The 22,701-nt window shown below is 40.7% G+C and overlaps 1 protein-coding gene across 1 annotated transcript in view; it reads left to right on the top strand.

Annotated features, from left to right (window-relative positions):
* Window positions 1-22,701, top strand: part of snd1 (staphylococcal nuclease and tudor domain containing 1) — a 140,596-nt gene that overhangs the window by 14,544 nt on the left and 103,351 nt on the right. The window contains exons 11-14 of the mRNA XM_079454416.1: window positions 7,969-8,070; window positions 13,164-13,270; window positions 14,368-14,478; window positions 15,450-15,522. Coding sequence (XP_079310542.1) covers window positions 7,969-8,070; window positions 13,164-13,270; window positions 14,368-14,478; window positions 15,450-15,522 — 393 coding nt within the window. The remainder of the gene's footprint in view (window positions 1-7,968; window positions 8,071-13,163; window positions 13,271-14,367; window positions 14,479-15,449; window positions 15,523-22,701) is intronic.

Here is a 22,701-nt window from a genome sequence, read left to right as displayed (position 1 = left end):
GAACCATTCCATTACAGGGGAGGTTTGATGGCATAAACAACATCTGACAATTTGAACGGCTCGTTGGGACAACAACAAACTTTTTCCTGGGTTAGTGACATCATGAATCCCAGAATTTACATTCATCCTGGCCCCTGGAACACAGATAGGGTAATGGGCGGGACATCTCAACACATTCCAAGTGGTAGACCAATTAAAAAGGCGAGGTGGGTGATGGGGGTATCTGTTTGCTAGATGACCATCTGCCATAACGTTAAAATCGATTATATCAGTGCTCCAGACCAAATCGCACTATGTGACCAGTTTTCGAGAGAGCGTGAGCATTTTTACGTACTCATGCATTCACAACCTGGAAATTTGGAAATTCTTTGTTGTTGTTTTATGTGGAAAGAAGAGTAGATCTTGAGCCCACCAGTGTAGGCTGTGTGTGCGTGTGTGATTAGTCAACTGTCAACGGGTCACGCTTCACTGATGTTTCCCGCTGCCATTGCGAACGCACACCGTTCAGGTCGTCATTGACAAGTTAACACACACACACACAACGCATTACTGCGATTCACTGGTTGCTTTCACTTTCTACACCTGTCTCAGTCTCGCATGCATTCGCTTTGCGCAGCTTTGAAAATCAATGTCGACTGTGGATAAACGCAAATGGACGAGCTAGACACATGCGCAGAATGTCATTCTGTGGACTGTCAACATTTGTCTTGGGAATGTGCTGTAAGCGTAAGCGGACGGATGTGCGGACAACCATGGACACTCCTGAAGACGGAAATCGCGTAATGCAGGGGAATCGCGTAATGCAGGGGAATCACGATGCCGGCCCAACATCGATAAGGCTGTCCGCCATCGGCAATGGACGATGTAATCGTCTATTGGCTCAACCCTAATGAAAATGGTCTTGGCTGGATTGGTATTTCACAATTTTCCCTGACAGATGATGAAACAATTAAAAAATCTGTTGAACCTCTTAACTACCCAGAAAACCCTAGCAATAACCAGAAAAAAACATTGCGACCGGATAGCAACACTCAAAAGCCTTAGCAACTACATAGCAATGCCCTGGCAACCACCCACAAAACCCCAGCATCTTGGCGGCAAGTTTTGCATGGGCAAGCACCACTCGGGTGTGCTTCAAAAATGTACGCATCTATTTTTTCATTGCTGTCTTCATGCCGCAGAGCTTTAATCAGACGGGGCACTGATGTACTTATAATAATACCATGGTGACTGTTCTGTAGTGTTTGATTGCATGCATTTCAAATCATCTAAGTTTATTTCACAGCTCAGGGGTTTTATTTTACCAAAGTCCGTGCTTCTGTTTAACATCTCGGAAGTATTGATGTGTTTGAGGTGCCTCCTTTTTTAGAAGCCTGCACCTTCACTTTACATACTCGGTTTTCTGTTGTGCATTTCTGGACCAGATGTTCTTGCAGTATGTTTTCCTGCTCAGCTGCACACTTTGATGAGGGTGAGAGAGAGAGAGGAGACTGCAGAGTCGTGCCTGTATTAAAGCGTTGAAGTCCTAAAGGTTGTGCCGCCCTTGCATGTGGGGTCTCATCAATAATGATGCCGGCATGATAAATCCGAACTCTAACCCTGTACTTCCGTATCACCTTTTATGTGTTATTAAGGTCAACTGGGAAATTCAAACATTGCATGCATGCCAAGTGATTAAACCTCATAAGTACACCTTGGATCTAAGAGGTCTAATGGAGATCAGGTAACATCTGTTTATCTAGGGGATTTTACGTGTGGTTATTACAGTATATTGAGATCCCAGGATTCAAATAAAAAAGAGAGTTGGGGTTATTGGTGATGTTTATTTTATAGCATGATGAATGTTAGCAAATGTGCCAATATCTGTTAAACAAACGCTTCATCACAATTGAGAAGGGGCAGTTACCTTGATTTTTCTGTCTAATCTGATGCTACATTAACCTTGACATTGTGTTATAGCACTAACAAGATGGCTGTTAATCTTTTCATCAAACTAATCAATTTCGGCTTGTGTCGGCCATGTAGTTTAGCGCAAAGCAACACAGAATTGGTTTTGTAATTAATTTAAACTGCAGACGTTCACGCAGCAGCTGTACGATGGATTTAAACAGCTGCAAATGTTTTTCCATTTACTCTTTTGATTGTGTTCATCAAAATAGTTCTCTAATGGCGAACTCGCGCGCGCACACGCACACACGCACACACGCACTCAAAGTTAAGGGCGTCTGTACTTTGTAGATAGTCAAATAGTTTGTACTTTGTTTATCGCCAAATGGTTATGTAACCGCACAACACGGCTCACACTCGTGTATCTTATAGCTTGATGCTGCTAGTTTCATTTTAGTCTATCTTTCTTTCTAATATTTTCCAAATGCCTAAAAGATCATACACCGTTATATCCGTCAGTGCTTTCTCTCGTGGATTGGTGCCATATCAACATATCATATAAAAGGAAATGCATACATTTGCATTATATGGAAGAAGATTATGGTCCAATGAAATCTCACCAAGTGACTGGTAACATGCAGCTTGTTATTCGTTGGAATATTGTGGACGACATGGCTTTTAGCACATTTATTGTCTTGCGAGTGGTGTCACGATGCAGTTCTACCTTTTTTAACCAACTGTTCCCTTCTCTCATCCTCTTGTGTTCTGCTTTTCATACAATCTCTCGTCCTCGGTTCAGTGGAGGGCGTGAAACCGTTGTCCCCTCGCTGTGTCGTACAAACACTTCAACTCAAAGAGACAAACCTGACCTCAGGCCAGCCTAAGGATCTGTGTGTCCCTCTCCCTCATCCTCATGATTTTTGGGGATTCAGAGCCAGATGTGGTAACCAGCACGAAGATGATTTCAGACAGCTGCTGCCTAGTCTCTTCCTCTCTCTCCCCAGATGACCCTATCTTGTCATGTATTGTGTTGGGACCCCCATTTTCAACTTTTTTATCGTATTACATTGTAGTAATGCTATGATTCCATCTTAGAGGAAAGGTTCACCCCAAAATTCGAATTGGCATTTACTCGCCATTGTACACCAGTAAGATTTTTTACTTGCTCAATAACCAGGGTCATAGGTTTTTTCAAGAGCTCACACTGGCCCGAAGTTAACCAGTGGCCTGTGTTGGGTTATAGTATAACAACTTGTATTACATTTAATTTATATGAATGTTTAATCTTATTTATATTTGATTGTATATTAAGTGTATTAAATAAAAAAATTCTCAAACTCATCGACGCTTTGCAGATTTTGGCTACAGAACGTTTACGTATATTGTTGCTGCTGAAGCTGCCTATAACAATATATCGACATATTCCTCAAAAACAATACAAAACATTAAGACATTTATCCTAGACCTATATGACATCTGTTTAATCCCACTGGTTGAGCTGCCAACATGTGACTTGCATCAACTTATATATAAAGTCTGCGTTCTATTGAGTATTCTCGATTTGGATTGAATTTGTACCTTGTATCATTCGTCGTATTGGATTGTCAAATAAGTTTATGGGTAAACCATATTTGTATTTGTTTATAAGAAAAGTTCATAGTATAATTGAAGGAAATGTTGACAATACTGAAACGTGAACACGAATGTCAAATTTCTTTGCCTCATTCATTAATTTTTTCACCACCCTCTCTCCTGAGGCCAGATGGAGGCTTATTTTTTGCACCATGGCCCGCTATTTCCAGCTGCATGGTGGTGTCAGCCGTTTTGGGAGCCCTTGTGAGGATGTTGTGGGGGCGGAGTCATGTCAGAGCATCTCAATGAGTCATCCCCACTCCCACTGTGTGTGTGTGTGTGTGTGTGTGTGTGTGTGTGAGGGACTGCAGGAGAAATGTTGACATAAAGCAGAGGCTGCTCTACTCTTGTCTTCCCCACTGAACTAGCTGCATAAAATGTATCAGTCATTGAATGACGCTTCCGTGTCACTTGCCGTCACCTTGCTGCTTGTGTTTGTGGGTACGCTGAGCGTGTATATGTGCTCTGCGCCAGTATGGAATTCTGTGTCTTCATATATTTTTCATCTGCAGTGCCTGTGTGCTTGAAGGGATGTTTGTTTGTTTGTTTGTTTGTGTGTGTGTCCTGTGGCCCTCGTCTGGGCTCACTGGATGGTTCCGTGTCTCATCTCATACACGCTTGGTCAGGCGCCTTCTTACAGAGGACTCTGCTTTGCCTAGGTATTGGCAGACTGTTTAAATCCCAGCAAGGAGGTTGAAAATTAGACCTTTAACATTACTTTAAAATAAAATGACAGTGTTTGAAATTTAGCAATATCTAGTGGTGAGGTTGCGTATTTCAACCAACTGCTCACGCCACCCCAACCTTTCGAAGCACAAAGGTGGCTGACACAGAACTGAAATCTATTGCATTTGTGTCTTTAAAGGTCATTACATGTTGATATACTAAGGAAAGTTAAGACTTGAATGGATGGTGTTACTGGAACTAATATTAAGGATTGCACAGTTTTAAAAAGAATTAAACCTCATGTATTAACATGAGACTGATATCCAATATTTCAGGTGTAAACACTTATGTACAAAAATAAGGTACATAAATCATAATTCATTATCTTTGTTGTTGTGCTCCCTTTTATATTCGGTTTATCGCTTTCCCCACTTTTCTCTCTGCGTTACTGTTGTTCGTCGCTGTTGATTTATTTTAAGAGGCATAAGAGTCATTATAATTTTAGCCCCTAAATGCTGTTTTTTTTCTAAGGTGCCTACTGCTGCTGCCATACAAGTTTAAATTTCTCATTGCGCGTCCCTTGACTTATGCAGAGGGTCATAATGCGCCATTCTGGCTGTCGCGCGAGACGTATGTGCTCTTACGAGAGGCCGGAAGGTCTTGACCTTAGTTATGCTCTGCCGTCTAGTAGTCATTAATCGTAACTCACAAGTTATTTGTGTCATTCCAAGTCCGGGTTAATTAAAAAAGTATGGCGTGTAATTAAATCTTGTTGTATGTGTAATGCTTGTCTGTTCTTGTGATAGAATAGCTAGGGCAAATCCGCATCATACTGGTGTAAAGGCTTAATTTGTTAATCCCAAAATGTTTTTTATGACAGAAATGTTTTGTATATGGAATGCAATGATGCTGGATAAATTGGGGGGGGGGAAGGGGCACTGTTTCTTAGTGTGAATAGTCACATGTGCCCCTGTTTATATCCTATATTTCTTGTGTCATGTCCGCATGATGCCAGGAAACCATGTGTCTTGTATTCCGATGCTGCGATACCAGAATAGGATGGTTTAATTAGAAGAAAATCCAGCCTCAGAAATTACCATGGTAACAGATACCCAGAAATCCACCTAGATCTGTGGTCTCAATGATGAATTTTTTTGCTGCACATATTATTTTATAAGGCTTTAAAGGCCACCTGTGGTGAAAATCAAATTTCCAAGGTGATTTATATATACTTTTTTGAAACATTTCAACTGTTTTTTATGTGGGATTTCTTAACTTTTCTTTAAAGGAACAATCATTCTCCAACTCTCCCAGAGTTATAAATTGAGTTTTACCGTTTTGGAATCTTTTCAGCCGATCACCAGGTCTGGCGATAGCACTTTTAGCATAGCTAAGCATAGATCATTGAATCCAATTAGACCGGTAGCATCGCATTTTGATATTTTTCCTGTTTAAAACTTGACTCTTCTTTACTTCTATCGTGTGCTAAAACAGGCGGAAAAGTTGCGATTTTTTTTTTTTAGGCCGATATGATTTGGAAGTATACTTGGAAGTTTGCTGCCGTAACATGGCCGCAGCAGGCACAATGATATCACGCAGCGCCTGAAATTAGTCCCCAGCTAGGTCACTTCCAACGTGAGTTTACCATAAGCAAAAAACGCCTGTTTTCTACGCCATGAACATGTTGTAACCTCACACAATCAAGTGGATGTGATTGAATGGGGCGGAAGATAATTTGCATATCACCGTTCTAAATGATGTACTGTACTATATTAAATAAAGACCTTAAGTTATATTCAAAGATATTTTAAAGAAAACAATTTGTAAATAGCAAAGTTAATGACTACATTAAAGCCTTATGCAATGACCTTTTCGTGTCATTCTCCAGATGACTTGTGGGGGCAATCTGACCCAGTAATAGTGGTTAATGTGATATGTAAGACATTGTTGGATACTTTTCCCTTATTTCTCTTCAGATTTTTGGTTATTTTAAGAGCTGGAGCTATAACTGGTTAATAAGGTGATTTTGGACCCCTGTGATCGGCTCTGGCTGCTAAATTATGTGATTGGTTATTCCCTGATGGAGGAGCTCCTGTGAAGGTTCAGGACCCTCAGGCCCGATGTTGGCAAGAGCTTTTCACTTTCTTTCTGCTTCATAGTCACATCCAACCCATGAGCCATTTATCACCTACTGATAATGAGACTGAATAATGAGAGAGAGAGAGAGAGACAAGAATGAAAACTTGAGTGGTGCGTATTTGTTGTAGACAAAGAAATCTCAGCCAGTCAGAGCGAAACAGTGGAAGATGTGTGTTTGTATTTTGGAGAGAGACAGATTAAAGTTTAGGAGCAGAGGTTGGACCGGGGACTGCTCCGTAAACAGAGATGCCAAACACACTCCTGTGTTCCCTGACAGTCTGCTCTTTAAAGGATACATCACACAATTGAGGAGAAAGAAAATAAACCCTCTCTTAAAGGGATGGTTTATCTCAGAAAGGAAATGGTGAGTTCCTTATTAGATTTTGAACGGCAGAATGGTTATATTTGGGTAAACTCTCCTATACATTTTGTTATTGAGTTGGTTACAGCCAAACATCGACGTATCATCAGCCAGACACTGAAATCTTAATTTCTCCTCAACACGGTTGAGTCGCCAACCTGCCATGTCATCTCAGAACACGCTTGATTTGCTCAATACGATCACGAAGACTTGTGACGCGCATGCCACAGTTAACTCGTATCCCTATCCTACGGGTCAAATATTGATATATATATATATATATATATATATATATATATATATATATACTCTACACGCTTTACTTTGTGTTGTGTGTAACACGCTTGCTGACATTTTTTATTATAACCACATAGCACACGCTGTAACATACGACATACATATATATATATATATATATGAAGTACAGAAAGTGGTACATTTAATAACATATTGATTCCATGTGCATATTTCATGCAACATGAAAGATCCAAATTTTAAGACAATGTTTTTTATTTTATGCAACCACAAGGGCATAGTTGATGTGGGTTTATTTGCCTGCAGAGATAAACCTCTGCTGGATTTAGGCTAAAACATGAGGATTTCAAATGCTTCATGTTTTATTTGAAGTCAATATACTTTTGTTGGTCCTTTTAAAGATTATATCCGTAGGGTTAACAATACAATCCCATCCCAACCGTGTTCTCAGCTTCTGTCCTTGCTTATGTTTTCCCTTAAGCTTTGTCTCTGTGCTTTTGTTGCCTGGAACAAACCAATCCTAGAAAAGACTTCACCAGCAGTCACACACCTAATTCCTACAGGAATTTCACATTCCTTCCCAGAGCGCTCAATTACATCATATTTCTCTCTATTTTGGGTCGAGTGTCCCTGAATGTGGTTCAGTGTATTAATTCATACTGTCGTGGCCCCAGCTGGAATAAGCATTTTGCAGCATTTCTTTGAAATGAATAACAGAAAAAGAAATTTTCACAAAAGTTCTAGGAACGGAATATGCGTGGCTGTGTTGAGATGTGACGTGGCATCACCTGAGACAAAACCACAATATAAACTGCAATATAAAAGAATGGAAAGAGGGTGGGAGAGTGAAATTGGAGGAAATGTGAAGGGGCGGAAGTTGAGATGCGTTTTATTTGGAAGTCTTGTGAGAGTCTGATGGAGAGATTAAATGTTGTGACTGTTTGGGGCAGATTTTTTCAACTGCCGTGATATTGACTTGTGTCTGTGTCTGATATTGACTTCTCCCTTTTTTTTCTTTTTGTCTACAGGAGAAAAACAAGGACAAAGATAAACGTTTCCGTCCTCTGTACGATATTCCTTACATGTTCGAGGCACGAGAATTCATGAGGAAGAAGCTCATCGGGAAAAAGGTAAGATTCCATTCAAACGCATCAGTTATGCCAGCATTTCTTCACGTTCGTTGATGACGTTTCTTGTGTAACAGTTTTTCCAAAGTCAATAATATTATTTCCCAGAGTTTCTCTGTATTCTCTTTGGAGTCACTGAGCACATTGACCGCGAGACCTTGAGCTCAGCAACATTTCTCCAGCAAGCCACGAATTGCATTCTTTGTGCTTTCGTCAGAAAATGTTAAAGCACAGGGCACTGCCAATTGAAAACGTGCATAGAAACATGTGCCCTCTCAATTGCATACACGTGCCAATGACAATGCAAGAGGCTCACAAATCCATGTGACATGGTTTGCAATGACAAGCATCAATAGTTCATTCACAATAAGACCAGGAATGTGTTGAAGTAAATATTTAACGTGACATCAGTGTTGACCCCAAGTAAATGTCAAGGTAACCATTATGAATAGTCACATTTTAGGAAAAAACATAGCATTGGGAACATTTCTACTATTAGCACTGTTGTATTTGTGTATGATGTCATTTGTTTTAATACAACTTCGTAATGTATCGTTTTGCGTTGAATTGCAAAATAGTATTTACTTTATTTGATGCTTGCGATGTAAATCATAATTAGGAAATAATTGAAACAATATCAGACACATTGTAGTAATACAAATATGTCAATATTAAGAATGTGTAAAAATTGTACAGTATGTTCATGTTTTCTTTTGCGGTTGAATGGACTTTGTGAGATCCACTCACGATGACCAGAAGCATGCCTACTTGCGTCATGCTTTTTATTGAGTCAGCGGGTTATAAACTGGTCTAGGAAGTTCTTCTCATGTTGGGACTCATTAAAGTGTAATGGGCAGCCCACTGTAGATAGTATGGCTGCGGTTAATCGTGTGTTGAAGACGTTTCTCGCTCAAACAGTTAAGTGTTTGTGTAGAGTAATGGAAAATTCTACCTCTAAGGCCCATTTGATTTAACCCCAAAGATATCCGACAGCACATTTTCTCACACAAGCGTTATCTCATAAATGTTGGGCGGGCACTGGATTACCAGTACACTTTTATATTATGCTCCTATGTACGCCTAGAAACCGACATTTTATTGCTGCTGCTTGCGCTGGTTCACTGACCCGGAATCATTTGAATATTTAGCCGATAGAGATGAGAAACGGAAAGGAACGAGTTTAATCTCAGATCAGATTCATGCGAGGCATTTCCTGTGTACGCACTCAGCGGGAGTCGTCAGTTTAGTTTGATTTATACAACGCTCGGCACGGTACGATGCCTGTTTGCATATTAATGCAAACAGTGTGGGAATGTTTGGCTTTATTCAGACTTTTTACAGCTCAAAGATGCCAGCGCAGGCACGCAATCATTTTAAGGATCCACTTTTGACTCATTAAATGTCAATGAAGTGCTTTGAAATTGTGGTGTATAATATTAAGCATCCTCAGAATCAAGGTAACATCTTTCCGATCTTTTACTGGAGGTTATTTTTGGATTTGCCTGAATGATTAAGAGTTCATTTCTACTGCATTTTCATTACAAATGAAACGGCAGCGACAATTTGGAGGGTTGCTTTTGTTGTTGCTAGGACACAATGTCGTGTGAAGATGAGGCCTTGGACTGAGGCTTGTCACGTTTTAGCATATCTCCTGCTGCCCTAGCAACAGCTGTGGACATTTTTGCATATTCCAACTGTTTGGAAGAAAAATAATGTGTAATTTTAGATGTCCGTAACGCAAAAAGAGGTCTGTGGTTACGGACTGATTGTTTTGTTATTGATGGTGGAAAAGTACAATTTGAATGCTTCCTGTTCAGGGCAGAAGCAAAGATTTGATGCGTTTAGGTATGTTATGTATGTAAAGGACGTTACTTTTAAAGCATCCTTATCCAATGAAGACAAACCGTTGCAAAAATGATCTAATTTTATTGGTCAAAAGAATCTCGGCAACTGTTGAATCATGTAAAGTCAGACAGCGCACTCGCTCTTGCCACCCTCCTGGAGCGAGCCGTCCGTTCAGATCGTGTTTCCTTCTTTGTGAGGATAGAGAAGAATGAATGGCATTGACTAGCTGTGGGTAATGGAGGCAAATCTCTGGAGAGCTGCGTTTTTCCCTTTTCCTTCCCCGTATTGAAACCGAACTTCCTGGTGACATAATCCAAAGCTAGATACGGCTAACTTTCTAAGTAGCGCCTCTGTAGAGGGTCTCTGCCTCAGCAAAAAGTCAAATGGAAATGTTTCATTAATCCACTTATCAGGAAAGAGCACGTTTGGATAATCCTGCCTGCTCAAAGTGCCTCTGTTATGCGTGTGTGGGATGTGAACAAGACGCAGAGCGAGAGAGAAGTTGAGTGAAATGCTAGCGTCAAGAATCTGATGTCTGTGTTTTTGCAGGTGCATGTGTGTGTTTATCTATTTGTTCACTTTTATGAAAGGGAGCGCAGAAGGTTTTTTGTGTTGCCATGAAAGGCACCACGGCCCTGATGCATGCTCACCCGCAGCTGCCGGCACAGTCCCTATCCATCTCCTCCGCTCGGGCTTCTGCTTTGGTGGGAATTACAGCAGCGTGCGAGTCTAGGATCTCTCTTTTAATCTATGAAATATGTATTACTGACTTTCCTCACTACACCTTCCCTTACCGCATTACACGGCTCGCAGAGACTTAAGCTCGCTAGGTGCAGTTCAAAAGCCGCCCCGTCTTTAAAACAAGCATGCTCTCTCACCGGATATGTGCCACGCTGCATTTCTGTCCAGCGGACCTTTCTCTGGTTTTGACAAATGCTTCATCATTAGCATCATTTCGGTCTCTGTCATCCTCTCTGGGCTATTCTCGGTCCACCCCCCATCGCTGTTACGTTTCCATCAGATCTTTCTTATTCAGACACGGCTCTTAAAGACCATTTAATCTGTCATCTGACTCCCAAATGGCTGCTCTCGAAGTGTCTCGCTCTTTCATTTTCTCTTTCTTCATGAGCACTTTCACTCCTCTGAAAGAGAGGGAATTGTTGGCGTTTCGCGTTTCTTTAGAAGACTTGGTCGTTCAACCAAGCTCATTAGTCCTGCCCAATGGTGCAGAGCTGTCTCTGCCTTTCAGAGAGGGAACGAGAGAAGACGAGAGGATAAAAATGCAATCATTTTGTCTTTTATTTGTCGAAATTCTTAACTCCTGCGATAAGAAAATGAGGGGCCACAGGATTCCCCCACCTAATGATCTCCCATTTACTCCCATTAGAACATTCTCATTTGGGGCAAATGGGTTTGGGATAATCAGAATTAGTTCATGAAGGAGAGACTCAAGACTTGATTTTTCCGTTGTAGCCTTGTCATTTTTTTACCTTTTGCCTAATTGATTTACTTTCTTTTGATTCACTTTTTTTTACACAGAGCCTCTATTTGCATAATATTATTGTTATATATATATATATATATATATATATATATATATATATATATATATATATATATATATATATATAATATAATAATTTGTTATAAGAATATGGGTCCAAAGAAAGGTACTTTTGTGTTTCTCAGTGTTACAATGCCCCAGCACCGGTTTAAGGGAAGGCACCAAAGGTTGTACTACATCAAATGCACTTTTATGGCATATCCAATGGGGTGGTTTTCAGCCGTATGTTATAGATACACTTCAAAAGATGCAAAGATTGCACATTGTTTGCGAAAAGTAATTTCTTATCAAATAAGCATAATGGAAAATCCACCATTAAAAACAGTGATTCTCAACAGGGGGGCAGCTGATTTACAAGGGGCCTCAAGATGAAAACTATTTTAAAATTGGACAAATGAGCATTGCAATTGTTTCACTATGTAAACTGTACCCTTCAACAATGACCCCCGTACAATCCAGCGAGAATAACCCCCTAGTTAAGAGTTTACTAGTTCATAGCTCTGTTTTACAGAGGAACGTAGAAATCGATCCTTCTTGTCCGGAGCGTATGTTTCAAGGCAGTCTGATGCTGGGCAGGGACCTTCAGACAAAACCGGCGTCCTTTGACACATGACTGTTAGAGCTGTGCCTCGCTTTTATTTTTAAAGGTATCGTTACAGATGCGCAGCCATGCATTGTAGTTCATTCTATAACTGGATACAATCAATCCACACGCACCCAATAGACCGTGAGGCAGTGTGGCAATTGGTCCGGTATAGTCTTCGTCCTTGCGTGGTCCCAATGCCACCCTAATTAATGAGACATCTCCCGCCCCCCTCCTTTGGTGTCAAGGCAGAAGAGAGATCCGGCTCGCTATTTCAGATTGGCTGAAATAGCCTCTGTTTGCGCTGAACTAATGAAACAGAATTGGCCAGATCACGGTCTCTCTATTAGGCAGGGGCTCCTATCTCTGAATATCTCAACCAGGCTTCTTTATTTGCTCGGATCTAACAAGAGGACCGGGGACTGAATATAGTGCCCCTTCCAGGATGATCCGATGAGCTTAGAGTGTTCGAGTCGATATCCTAACCTGGAGCAGTTTGGTGTCCATGTTTTTGTCGCGATAGCGGACGGCAATCTTCTTCCACTTCTCTCTTTTGCCGTTAAGTAAAATAGTTACCGGCCTGTTTCTCGCTATGTGATAAACAGTTTCCATGTTTGGTCAGGGTTCCTCTAGGGAGATCTACGGTCTAGCCTGACATGATTCACACTGACTCAGGGTCACCTTGGAAAGTAGCCCACAGTCATGCTTGCACACGCACACACACAAAACCCATCGCTAGATGGCCTAACACAATTTGTCCACCCTTCACCGAAAGCCTCGTAATCCATTGTTTTATTTTCTTTAGGTCAGTAAACTCTCTTTACAGCCAGCTTTTCGCTTGATTTGCAATCCTGTACAGAGATATCAAATTCAGAGTTTGATGTGTTGCTCTTTCTTGGCGTAATTCTGTCAGGTTTAATGCGACATCATAAAACAATGCAACACTGCGGTTCTCCGCGTTCTCACGTGTGCCTTTTGTTGTCAATTTATCTCCATAGCCTGGACCTCTGACAGGCTTATAGTCTGTATGTAGGCTGTGCTTCTTGGCCTTACATTGACTCTTTGAGACCAATGGATTAACGGTTTTGTTTTCTATTTTTACAGGTTAATGTCACGGTCGATTACATCAGAGCGGCCACCACGGCTTTGGAAACGGGAGGCGTCCCTGCTTTTCCAGAACGTACCTGTGCTACGGTTACCATTGGAGGAATGTGAGTACCAGATACCAAATCAGTATCTTTCTCTCACTTTAGATCTTCTAGGAAAGAAGGAAACAGAAAAGTCATAACAAAGATCTTTATATTAAGATTCCCTCAGAGCCCTTGAGATGATACAGTAGCTGACACGACTGACAACCAGAGGCAGTGAAAAGTTAAAATGAACTTCTAGATGAAATGAGCAGATTCTCTTTGCTCAATGTGTTTTTAGACCTTGTATCGTTCTTAAACTCATCGCCCTTCATTTTAGGGCAGCATATGCTTCAATACCATATGGCTTCTCTGTGGAATCTTGATTTTTTTTATGTGTATTACACACTGTTCCTTGTTAACGTAAGCAAGGCCATAGCACACGATTTTGGGGTCATTCTTCACCCGGGGATGTGATTACCCAAGCATGCCCCAGTGCTTGGCATAGAGGATTGTGGATAACAGGTGGTCACGTTGCCTCAGGGCTCAGCTGATTTGCTAGATCTTGCCTCATGGATCAGGAATCAGTTTTACTTGACTGTTCATTCTTTTTAAGGCTTGAGCTAGTGCAGGGGCGTAAAAATTCATGCCAGAAATGTATCGCACTAAGAGCTAGAGGATGCAATAGAGGGTTACCTTTCAGTAAACATTTGATTTGGGAACAGGGTGAAGTGGAACTATCGTAGGAAGCGAAATGTTGCAATCTCCATGTGTTTACCTAAAACACCTGCAAAGTGCGACAATTTATTTAAACACTATTTTAGCACATTCAGTTTCACCCCCATGCCTCCGTAGTTCTCTGTTCACATTTGAGTCTGAATGTCACCGTTGAGAGTACTATGTACTAGTACTACTGTAGGTTCAACCAATGATGAAAAGCAACCAAAAATGTTGTTTTGCTTAATTGTACTGTCGGATCAAGTGTAGCATGTAGCTTAAAATTGATTGGTCTGTGGTTATCAATCTCTTGTTGTTTACAGCATCAACACTTCCAGTAGGCCTATAGATAGCGTGTTGTCATTATGAGATACTCGCTTTTAATTAAAGAACCAAATTAAAAAGATGCCATCAAAGACCATCAAAACAAAGCTTTCACATTTTTCAATTAACTTTTTTTGTAGAAACATCGCAGAGGCTCTAGTCAGTAAAGGTCTCGCCACAGTGATCCGATATCGTCAGGACGACGACCAAAGATCTTCCCACTACGATGAGCTTCTGGCGGCAGAGGCGAGGTAAGCCAAGACACAGAAAGAAAATCACCAGTGAACAAATGCAGGTCATATTCAGAGGAGAAGAAGCCATCTGTGAAATGGAGCCATTTTGTTCTTCGCAATAAGTCACAGCTTGTCTGGTTAGCTCTCATCTCATGGAGGCAATATCAGTCCCAAAGCTCATACCTCAAGTACCAGCACTAAAGCATGGCTCTTTTATTCTTTCTCTACGAATATAATTATACAGATTTGCAGTGCTGAGGTTCCGGGGGTTCTTTATTGCTCTGGAAGAGATTTGGATCTCGGGGTCTGTGATAGATGGGTGACCCTCAAGACAAAGAGATTCGCTTTTGCTTATCTGCTCTTCGTTCTTTTCCACAGCTGTTCTTCACTTTTGTTGTTGCTTTTAATACACCCACATACACACATTTCTACATTTTCCCCTCCCTCTCTCTTGCTTGCCCTCTCTGGGTAATGCTTCCCTGTGGAGCCAGTGGAGACGGGCGGTTTGCGGGTCTCAAATTTATTTTTAGCAGAGATTGCTGGTCGTTACCCTACATCCTCCGAGAAATCAGCCTTGGGACGAGCACGCACCCCCCGCTTCAGCTGAACGTGATTACACACCAGGGAACCTACAGCCACAGATACATCTGCCTTAAAGAGGCCATAGACGTGTCTCTCTTTCCTTCCATATCCGCTATAATCGGCAAACAAACCGTGCTAAAACACTGAGCTCCAGTTCTACACGCACACGCTCTCCAAAACAATTTTCATGTCATGCATGAGATCTGTCGACCTGCATTGCTCACTGGTGTTATAAATGTGATTTGTTGGCTGCTTGATGTGAGGGTTGGATTAATGGACAGGTCTTTTCAATTGTGGCGTTTTTTCTTTCATGCTGGGCAAGGGATGGTTTTACAGTATGCGGCTCATTCTTCTGTCTGTTTTGTGGCAGGTATGAATACTTTTGACTGAGTTTTCAATCATTTCAGGGCGATCAAGAACGGCAAAGGACTTCACAGCAAGAAAGAGGTGCCCATTCATAGGGTAGCTGACATTTCAGGGGTAAGTGTGTACGTGTTTTGGAGACTCATTTGTTTCCATTCACGGTGTAAAAAGCTAGTTTGTGACTCAAACTTTTAAATAATGTTGGCATTTTGCTAAAGTTTAAATCTGAGAGACTACTGAAATGGCATAGTGGCACCATTGTAAAAATTGGTTAAAAATCAAGTTTTTGTGATAATTGTTCATCATTAACACAATGAAATTATTAATATTGGACATCTTTCTTCATCACACTTTAGCATGACCCAGGATAGTTTATTTTAAGGACTTGTGAATGGTTCTACCCACGCGTATCCCAGAATTCTCTCCTGAATCTGACTCTTAAAGCCTCCTATGACAGCTGATTTATTGCTGTATTACGGCCCTGCCCATTAATTAAATGAACGTTCCTTCAAAAATAGTTTTCCCTCAAAGTCAATCTGAAGTATTTTTTCGCCTAATCCCGTTTGGGCCGCACACTAAGCGAGCGTAACATTTGACTCCAGCTTGAAAACTGTGATACGTTGACCGGCATTTGAATTTGCGACTTCCTGTTCACTCCTCTTCTACTTTTATCTTCTCGCTCTCGCTCTCTCGCTCTCTCGCTCTCTCGCTCTCTCGCTCTCTCGCTCTCTCGCTCTCTCTCTCTCTCTCTCTCGCTCTCTCTCTCTCTCGCTCTCTCTCTCTCTCTGTCTCTCTCTCTCTCTCTGTCTCTCTCTCTGTCTCTCTCTCTCTCTCTCTCTCTCTCTCTCTGTGCGCATGCGCGAGCGTTTGTTGTGCGAGCGAGTGAGACGCGTGGTGAGTGTGTGGAAGTTTTCTACTCTTTTCTATCTTTATTGTTACTGTGGTTATCTTGTTTTTGCGGTATACTGGTTTAAAAGTATCAAGATAGCGTTTTGTTGTCTCTCTGCCAGTTCTCAATAACTGGCAGGATGACTTCGGCCGCGAGGTCGTTAGATTTCCTCACACGGCGGCACGCTGTGAAAATAAGTCTGCACGCTACTGTGGAAGAGTGTAGTTTAGCTGTTGGGGAGGTGGTTGGCTGTGAAAACGTTCTGTCGGCATCAAGGATGAATAACGCGGTTGTTGTGTTTTTGAAAACCGTTGAGTTAGCGAACATGGTGGTTGAAAGTGGAGTTGTTATTGACAATGTTTTTGTTCCAGTGCTACCACTGTCGTCACCGTCCAAAAAGGTGACTTTATCAAACGTGCCCCCATTTATTAAAAATGACGTGCTGGTTGAGCTGTTGGAAAGGCACGGCAGACTGCTTTCGCCAATTAAGATGATGCAAATTGGTTGTAAATCAGCACTACTGAAGCACGTAGTGTCTTTTAGACGGTTTGTGTACATGGTTTTAAAGGACAATAGAGAAGATCTGGATTTGTCTTTTAACTTCAGTCATGACGATTTCAAATATGTAATTTATGCCACGACGAATAGCATGAAATGCTTTAGTTGTGGTGAAATGGGACATCTGGTAAGGTCTTGCCCAAGAAAGGATGCTAATTCTAATAGTGAAACTCCAATGATTGTGGTTGAAAAAGTGGGTGAAGGCGACAGTGTGCCGTTAGCACAGACTGCGAATAGTGACGTGCCGACAACAGCAGATGTGATTTTAGATAGGGTAACTAATGTTCAGACTGCTGTTGAAGATGCAGGCTTAGCAGGCTCATCGGGTGATGCTGCAGTTTTGAAACAAAAGGGGATAGAGTCAGTGGCAGGTAGAGAAGAAACTTCTGTCGCTGTTGAAAGGTGTCCGTTAAATGGTGATTTGCAGAGCTCAGGAAGGAGTCAAGCTATGGAGCTGGAGGGGAGTCAGGCTTCTAAGGGAGAGGATGAATGTGTTTTTAAAACTCCACAAAAGAGGAGAATGTTACAGAGCCACTCCAGCAAATCTAGAAAGCCCATGAACAGTCAAACTGATACTGAAAGTGACACGGACGTTTCAGAATGTAGTGTTACTTTTGAGCACACGAACGAGGAGTCTTCTGAGCAGTCGTACAGTGTAGACGACGTGAAGCTCTTTTTGAGAGTAACAAAGAATGCAAGAAATGTGCGCATCACTGAGTATTTCCCTGATTTAGAGCAATTTTTAGAAAAAGCTAAGTCTTTTAAAAGTGAGGGACTTTTTACGGATCAAGAGGTATACAGACTGAGGAAAATTCTCACAAAAGTACATCTTCAATTAGAAAGTAAAGCTGTAAATAATGTTTAAATTTACGCTTATGAGATGAGTTTTATTTTTTTTTGTTGTGTCTTGTGTATCCTCTTCTTCTCTCTTATGAAAGAATTAAACTTTGCTTCCCTGAATTTAAATGGGGCACGAGAAGGGAGGAAAAGGTTTGAATTGTACGAGTTAATGAGAATAAAGAAAATAGACATTTTGTTTGCGCAAGAGACTCACAGTGATAGAACCAATGAGGAAGATTGGGCAAGAGAATTTAATGGGTTAAGCATCTTTAGTCATAATACATCTTTAAGTGGTGGTGTTGCTATCTTATTCTCTAAAAACTCCATTCCAATTTCCTATGAAGTAGAAGTTGTTATAAAAGGCAGATTTTTAAAAGTAAGGGCTCAATTTGAAAATGCATTTTATTGTTTTGGTTGTGTTTACGCTCCTACTAATGCAGTTGAAAGAATGGTTTTTCTAAATACATTATGCACAGCAGTAAGTGATTGCAATACTGAAGACTTTTTCTTAATCGGAGGAGATTTTAATTGCACAGAAGTTGCCTCGGATAGAAATCATGTTGAGCCTCACATGGCTTCTCGAAGAAGGCTGATACAACTTTTAGAAACACATGATCTTGTAGATATTTGGCGGAACTTTCACAAGACACAGAGACAATATACATGGGTTCATTCTTATAATAATAGGTTATCTTTAGCAAGGTTAGACAGATTTTATGGTTTAAGTCATCAACTCAATCTTTTTAGAGATTGTTCCATTATTCCAGTTGGCTTTTCGGATCATAGCCTAGTACAGTGTTTTGTAACTCTAGGTTCCATAAAACCAAAGAGTGCAATGTGGCATTTCAATAACAGCCTCTTAGAGGATATGGAATTTAGGGATATTTTTAAGTTGTTTTGGAAGGATTTTAGAACCGCTAAATCTGATTTTCAATCTTTGCAGCAATGGTGGGATTTTGGAAAGACGCAAATTAAACAATTGAGTCAACAGTATGCTTACAACATCACTAAAGAAACAAATCTTTCAATGACAATTCTAGAAGATGACATAAAGAAACTACAAGAATCTATTGGAACTGGACAGAATCAAGAGCTTATTGATGTCTTAAAGGGGAAGAACAAAGAATTGTCAGAAATTTTAGATCTGAAAGCACGAGGGGCTCTGATCAGATCCCGGTTTAAGGACATAGAGTGGATGGATGTATCTTCCAAGTTTTTTTTTAATTTGGAAAAGAAAAATGGCCAAAAAAGATCGATACATGTTCTGCGTTCCAAGGATGGTGTACTCTTGTCGGACCTTGCAGGTATCCGTAAGAGAGCGGTAGAATTTTATAAGGAACTGTATAGCAGTGAACTGATACACAAGCCAAACACTAATGTGTTTATTGAGGATCTTCCTCAGGTAACTGAAGAGGCAAATGCCGGTCTCTGTAAAGAAATAACACTGGAGGAGCTGAGGAAAGCTCTTCAAGGCATGGAATGTGGCAAAGCACCGGGAGTAGATGGCCTATCTGTAGACTTTTACAAGTCGTTTTGGCCTGAGATTGGTGCTGATTTGCATGCGGTTATTAGAGAAAGTCTAAGCAGTGGAAGGTTACCACTGAGCTGCCGTAGAGCAGTGCTGACTTTACTGCCTAAAAAGGGAGACCTGAGTGAAATAAAAAACTGGAGGCCTGTGTCATTGTTGTGCAGTGATTATAAAATTCTATCCAAAACACTAGCAAATCGATTGAGTGCGGTCTTGGAAGAAGTCATTCACACTGATCAGACCTACTGTGTGCCAGGTAGGCAAATATTTGATAACATTTCTCTTGTTAGGGATATGTTCGACATCAGCAAGCTCTTTGATGTGGATTTCGGTTTGATCTCATTAGACCAGGAGAAAGCGTTCGACAGGATCGAACATAGTTATTTATGGGAGGTTTTAGAAGCTATGGGTTTTAGTACAAATTTCATTGATAAGTTGAAAGTTTTATATTGTGATGTTGAAAGTCTGTTGAAGGTAAATGGTGACTTATGTGCCCCCTTTAATGTATTTAGAGGGATCAGGCAAGGTTGTGCTCTTTCCGGTATGCTATATAGCTTAACAATTGAACCTTTGTTACGGAAATTTAGAGCAGATTTAAAGGGTGTTATTATTCCAACTTGTGAGAAAGTGGTTAAAGTATCAGCTTATGCTGATGACATTGTTTTATTTATCAAAGAACAAAGCGATGTGTCAAAGATAATAGAGATTTTAAGTGACTTTATGGTTGTTTCCTCTGCTAAAGTAAATTGGCATAAAAGTGAGGCTATTTTGGTGGGGAAATGGCCGGGTGGACAGCCCAGTCTTCCTGCAGGGTTAAAATGGAACAGAGATGGTTTTAAATATCTAGGTGTATATTTGGGAAACGAGATAACTGTAAAGAAGAATTTTGAGGGGGTAGAAGAAAAAATTGTGGGGCGTTTGAATAAGTGGAAGTTTTTACTTTCCAATATGTCTTATAGAGGACGGGTTTTAATTATTAATAATTTAGCAGCCTCTACTCTTTGGCATTGTCTAGTATGTATTGACCCACCAGCTCTCCTCCTGAAAAAAATCCAATCTATTTTAGTCAATTTTTTTTGGGACAATTTACATTGGGTGCCGCAAAGTGTTTTATATCTGTCAAAGAATGAGGGGGGACAAGGCTTGGTTCATCTACAGAGCAGAGTGGCAGCGTTTCGGCTTAAGTATGTACAAAGGCTGTTGGAGAGCTCTCTAAATGTAAACTGGACTTTGGTCGCTTCCATCATTTTGAGGAACTTTGAAGGGTTGGGCTTAGACAAGTCTTTGTTCTGGATGAACCTTAAGAAGCTCTCTGTTTCTAAGTTACCGATTTTTTATTGTAATTTATTCAAAGTATGGACACTTTTCACAGTTTTGAGAAGTAAAAAAACTGACTCTTTGTACTGGACTCTTCAAGAACCGTTGATTTGTGGCTCGCGCTTGGATGTGTCCAATGAAGGAGGCTTTCCTGCTTTGATGGACTTACTCATTAAATCTCGTATCATTACCCTGGGAAGTCTAATCCGTATAATTGGACATGATCTATCTGACTCCAAAGCAATGGAAGAAAGGTTGAAGATGAGGTCAACACGGGTGGCAACTCGGCTATTGGCTAAGTGGAAAGAAGTCATCACCAAAGAGGAGTTAATAATGATAAAGGACTTTCAAGAAGGGTGGGTTCAACCTAAGGAGGACGATCCCTTTCCGAATTTGTCGTTAGCTCCTGATTTAGAAATGTGTGACGGTTTTTTAATGAACTTTAACAACATAATGTTGTTGGGAAAGGAGAAAGCATCCAGCAAAGCTATGTATGAGTGTTGTGTTAAAGCTTTCAATAAGAAGAGTCTTGATGGTAAAGTAGATACACCATGGCGCAATGTTTTACATTTAAGCGAGAACACAAGACCTAATTGGGGGGCACTTTATAAGTCACCATTGCCTAAGAAAACGGGGGACTTGCAATGGAGAGTTTTGCATGGGGCAATAGCCGTTAATGCGTTTGTTTCAGTGATAAATCATGAAGTTACTCAGGAATGTCCTTTCTGTTCACAAAGGGAAACCGTGTTTCACACCTTTATGCATTGTATAAGATTAAAGCACCTGTTTACTTTTTTACAAGGTCTATTTAAACTGTTTGATGAAGTTTTCTCTTTAGAGATCTTTATCTGTGGTTTTAAGTATTCAAGAAAACGCTCTTATGAATGCCAGTTATTTAACTTTTTTTTGGGACAAGCAAAAATGTCAATTTATGTAAGTAGAAGAAGCAAAATCGAAACAGATTCTGATGTAGATGTAGTTTTGCTCTTGTCAAAGTTGTTGAAATCAAGAATCCAAGTAGATTTTCGATATTACAATGCAACAAAGAATTTAATGTTGTTTGAGCAAAAGTGGGGTATAAAAGGTGTTCTTTGTAGCATAATCAACAATGTTTTGATTTTCAACAGTCTATTGTGAGTTTATTTATTTAAAAATTTTTTTTTCCTAACTCAGTTGTTTGTATCCTCTTACGTGAATGAATAACAGAGTTGTAATAAAGATGTTAAATCTCTGTCTCTCTCTCTCTCTCTCTGTCTCTCTCTCTCTCATTCTCTCTCTCTCGCTCTCTCTCTCTCTCGCTCTCTCTCTCTCTGTCTCTCTCTCTCTCTCTCTCTCTGTCTCTCTCTCTCTCTCTCTCTCTGTCTCTCTCTCTCTCTCTCTCTCTGTCTCTCTCTCTCTCTCTGTCTCTCTCTCTCTCTCTCTCTGTCTCGCTCTCTCTCTCTGTCTCTCTCTCTGTCTCTCTCTCTCTCATTCTCTCTCTGTCTCTCTCTCTGTCTCTCTCTCTCTCATTCTCTCTCTCTCTCATTCTCTCTCTCTCTCATTCTCTCTCTCTCATTCTCTCATGCTCACTCTCTCTCTCTTCTCTCATCTTTGAGTTCATGAATGAGCTCCTCTGGTTTTAATGAAGTGTACAGCAGGCGTTTGAGAACAGTTTCAGGATGTAATTTACACCCGGGTTTGTGTAGGAGGCTTTTAGCATGAGAGAAAAGATTTTGTCACTCTCAAACAAGAACGTTCTCATTTCTCACCCAGAAACAAGATCGCCTTGTTAAACGACTGACAGTCAGAATGATGTCGTTTGGATTTAGACAGTGTTTTTCGGGTCTGAAGGGACCGTTTATCTTTGCATGTGTTACTGTTCTCTCCTGGATTCTGTTTTGTTTTCTCGATGCGTGGGTCACGCTTAATTCCAGCTGCAGTGGGCGTCTCTGATGTGCTGACTCACAGGATGGCTGTGTTTTTATACATATCAGACCTTCACGTGTCAAACCTCAGAGATGCCCCCTCTCGCTTTTGCAATTACACTTTCGCTCGGGGCACTCTTGAAATAGACCTGCCCTTCTCCCAGAATGGCTCCTGGTGTCACAGACTGCAATTTTTTTTCTTAGCACAGAAAAAATTATTTGAATCACACATTCAAATGTGTCCAAAGTCACGTAAGGAA

Source organism: Barbatula barbatula, assembly GCF_947034865.1.
Source record: "Barbatula barbatula genome assembly, chromosome: 4".
NCBI classification, from domain to species: Eukaryota; Metazoa; Chordata; class Actinopteri; order Cypriniformes; family Nemacheilidae; genus Barbatula; species Barbatula barbatula.
This window is presented reverse-complemented; position numbering and strand designations above follow the sequence as displayed.